The sequence below is a fragment of the Hydra vulgaris genome, chromosome 01 (assembly GCF_038396675.1).
Source record: "Hydra vulgaris chromosome 01, alternate assembly HydraT2T_AEP".
Taxonomy (NCBI): Eukaryota; Metazoa; Cnidaria; class Hydrozoa; order Anthoathecata; family Hydridae; genus Hydra; species Hydra vulgaris.
Window position 1 is genome coordinate 25,664,877 of NC_088920.1, and position 3,676 is coordinate 25,668,552.

Consider the following 3,676-nt stretch of genomic DNA (forward strand, 5'->3'; position numbering starts at 1 on the left):
ACACACACACACACACACACACACACACACACACACACACACACACACACACACACACACACACACACACACACACACACACACACACACACACACACACACACACACATATATATATATATATATATATATATATATATATGTAAACATATATATATATGTGTATATATATGTATATATATATGCTTTTTTTAAACGTATATTATGATGTATATGTTTATGTGTGTAAAACAGGGACGACGTTAAAGCTCCTGACTTGTACAAGTATTATCTTGGAACTTAATAAATAAAACCGTTTAAGCCAGCATGTGTATGTATTTTAAAAGGTACGAATGTAAAACTTTTAGAAAGAGAAAATTATATACTCTGAAATATCTTATTTAACTAAGAAATTCATACTACTATGACTTTTTTTTTTAATTTCAGCATCTTATAAATATAATAAAAAAAAGTTAAGAGTTAAATAAAAAAATAAAGAAAAAAAAAAACACTATTAAGGCTTAAATTTAAATTTTAGCCAAGAATATTTAATTAACTGATTCCCAGTATGAAAATGTGTAAATCTTTGAAAATTTCTCTCATAAAAAAGTAAACTTTTTAAAACACAAAACGTATCCAAATAATTATTTATATAAAAATATCGTGTGCTATATATATATAAACTGTTGAAAATAAATATACCTCCCACATTCTTGTCAAAAAAATTTCTGTTTACCTCAAAAAACGAAGTGATAAATATATGTTAAATCAACAAACCATATAAAAATTTATGAAAATTATTATATTGTACAAAAAATGTTATTAGAAATACGGAACTGAAGACTGTCTATACATGCTGGGTGGGTAAGTTCGACCCCAACTAGGGTATGAAGATCCGTATGTATTTGGAGGTGGTTGTACTGCAGAATAGCAAGGAGGGTAATTTGAAGGAGGATACCCGTACGGGGAACTACTGGGTCCTGGTCCATACGTACTGTAAAAAGGATATTCGCCTCTGTATGCAGCCGCAGCTGCTTGCGCAGCATGCAATTGAGCGTCCGAAGTAATAGGCTGATTTAATTGAGCAAGACCTTGAAAATCGAATTTGTATGCATAGCGTTTTCCGTGAATTTTAGTCATTATATTTTTATCATAATAATATCGAAGAGCACGACTTAACTTGTCGTAGTTCATGTTTGGTTTATTTTTTCGCTCTCCCCACCTCCGAGCAACCTCATCGGGATCTGTTAATTTAAATTCACCATTGTTACCTTCCCAAGCTACAAAAGATGCATTCGCAGGATCAGCAAGTAACTCAAGAAGAAACTGCCAAAGCTGAATCTGTCCCGTTCCTCCATGAGGAGTAGGGGGAAGAGCACTTGGTTTTGGCGAGTTACAAGAAGAAAATTCTAAAAAAAAATTTATTCAAAACTGTCTTAAACACATTATTTGATATAATTATTAAAAATATAATATGCATTAGTATATATATATATATATATATATATATATATATATATATATATATATATATATATATATATATATATATATATATATATATATATATATATATATATTGAATACATTACTGACATTCCGAAGCAACAAAATTTTTACCTAATTTTCCTACTTGTGAAGGAGGCGAGTTATTTTCAAACTTATTTGGTACAACAGAGTCTCGACTGCACTGATAATTTTCAGATGCTGATGCAGATGAAGAGGTAGTTTGATAAGCGCAACTTGCTAAATATTCGCTACCATCAGCCCGAGCAACAGGTACACTGCGATTGTAGCCCCCGACGGTGGATGACGGTCGTTTATCGACATCGGTACTAGTGCGATGGTAGGTTGATGCTAAATAAAAGTTTAGATTATAACAAAGTTATATATGCGTGTAAAATAATAATCAAAAATTATTCAAGTATTGTTACATTAAATAAATTAAGATGGTTTGAAAACATATATAACTAGTAACTTCAAGTTAATTTCTTACGTGTTTTTGCGTGATGACTTAAGGGAGGCGCAAGTGCTTTATCTACATCTTCGGATGTTAAATTCGGAAGAGGTGCTAAAAAAAAACACTCTAATTATAAATAGTTTACTGTTATCAATATGTACGTCAGATGCTTAACAGTTACGTCATATAAATTCTTCTCGTATTGCAAAATGTTTTATTTTAAAACAAATAAATACAAATGACACGGTTCTGTAAATACATAAACTAAATATCTAAAATAACAGAGATAAAAAAAAAATTAAGAATATCATTTGGAGTTGTATAAATTAAAGTACCTTTTCTTAAAACACAAAGATGTGCCATTAATATATCGCCATTATATGCTGGTGCCAATCGGAGAAATTCTTCTCGAGTAAATTTACACAATAATTGACCGGTCATTGTGAATGCATCTATATTAACCTCTTTTAAACTAAATTCTTTAATAGCCCACTGTACCCATTGTCTTACATGTTCATTTGTCCAACACATGGGATCTTTAAAAACAACGGAAAATGTAACTTATTAAGGTTTTCAAAAAGAAATATAAATTTTTTTTTGGAAAACTAATAACAACAAAAAAATTACCAGCTGGTACTATGACTCTTTTATCATCATCTTGTTGAGTTTCAGATTTTGTATCTTCATTCATTAACGATCGTTTTGTCGGAGGGATATGAAAATCGTCTAATTCACCGTCAAACGGTCGTTTTTTCTGCCCCCATATTTCGTTATTATTCATTTTATTGGATTTACAAGCCGGAACTTTTTGGTTTTCGTATGAATCAAATAATGATTGGTCATCCATGGAAACCATCGATAAGGCTTCCTATACAGGAATTGAGTAAAACTTTTTAAGCTAAGTGTGACCATTGACTCAAATTAGTTTTAATGTTTTTTTATGCAACGGTTTTAAAATAAAAAGTTAAGTACATAAATTTAAAACGGGTTACATTAAAAAATTTATTCACTACATAATTAATTTACATACTCGTTTACATTTTTACAAATCTTAAGAATTTAAAAAATTGCGTCTGTTTTTTTAATGAACGCTTGTCATTCTCAAATGACATTTTGAATTCAAATTGCAATAACCATAAAGTACTTAAAGTTACGAAAAAACTTACCTGGGCATAAACACTTGGATCTGGAACAACGTTTGCACTTAAGTCAGAGTTTAAAAACATTTTGTTTTGCACAGATTTCGATTGTTCAACTTTGTATCGCAACAAGCTAAAGGAAAATATAAAGTTAAAATATTGCTCCAACACTTCATAACAATGTTAAGCATAAGATTTAATAGCTATATTTTGTTAGTACAGATTATCGGAAACGGTGTTCGTCGCAGGAAGCCATAAAATTTCCGAGTAGTAATTGATAATAAAGAGGTTTTGTAACATATACAACAAACAATGAATGAACATCAAATATTGTACAGATTCTTATAAAAGTTATTAAATTTGAAGTGTATTTTAACTCACTATGTCAGATAATATGTCGTTTTAGTAAATGCAACGTTGTTTTATGCTCGGTATATTCAACGTCGTCTTGTCATTTTGTCAAAAATAAGAACGAGTGATTTTTTTCTTCTTTCTCTTTTAACGCTTTTTAAAAAGCAATTATTTTTTATAATAACACTAACAATTCATTCAAAAACAAAAGTGCGCAATCAAAACAATTTAAAGAGGCGTACGATCG

The 3,676-nt window shown here is 30.0% G+C and overlaps 1 protein-coding gene across 1 annotated transcript; it reads right to left on the bottom strand.

Moving 5' to 3' along the window:
- Positions 1-340: 340 nt before the first annotated feature.
- LOC100199698 (transcriptional regulator ERG-like) lies at positions 341-3,211 on the bottom strand. The gene is given in 6 exon segments (NM_001309667.1): positions 341-1,388; positions 1,600-1,836; positions 1,976-2,050; positions 2,275-2,475; positions 2,567-2,807; positions 3,106-3,211. Coding segments are annotated over 6 exon segments (1,401 nt in total). The 5' UTR covers positions 3,166-3,211; the 3' UTR covers positions 341-801.
- Positions 3,212-3,676: the final 465 nt, after the last annotated feature.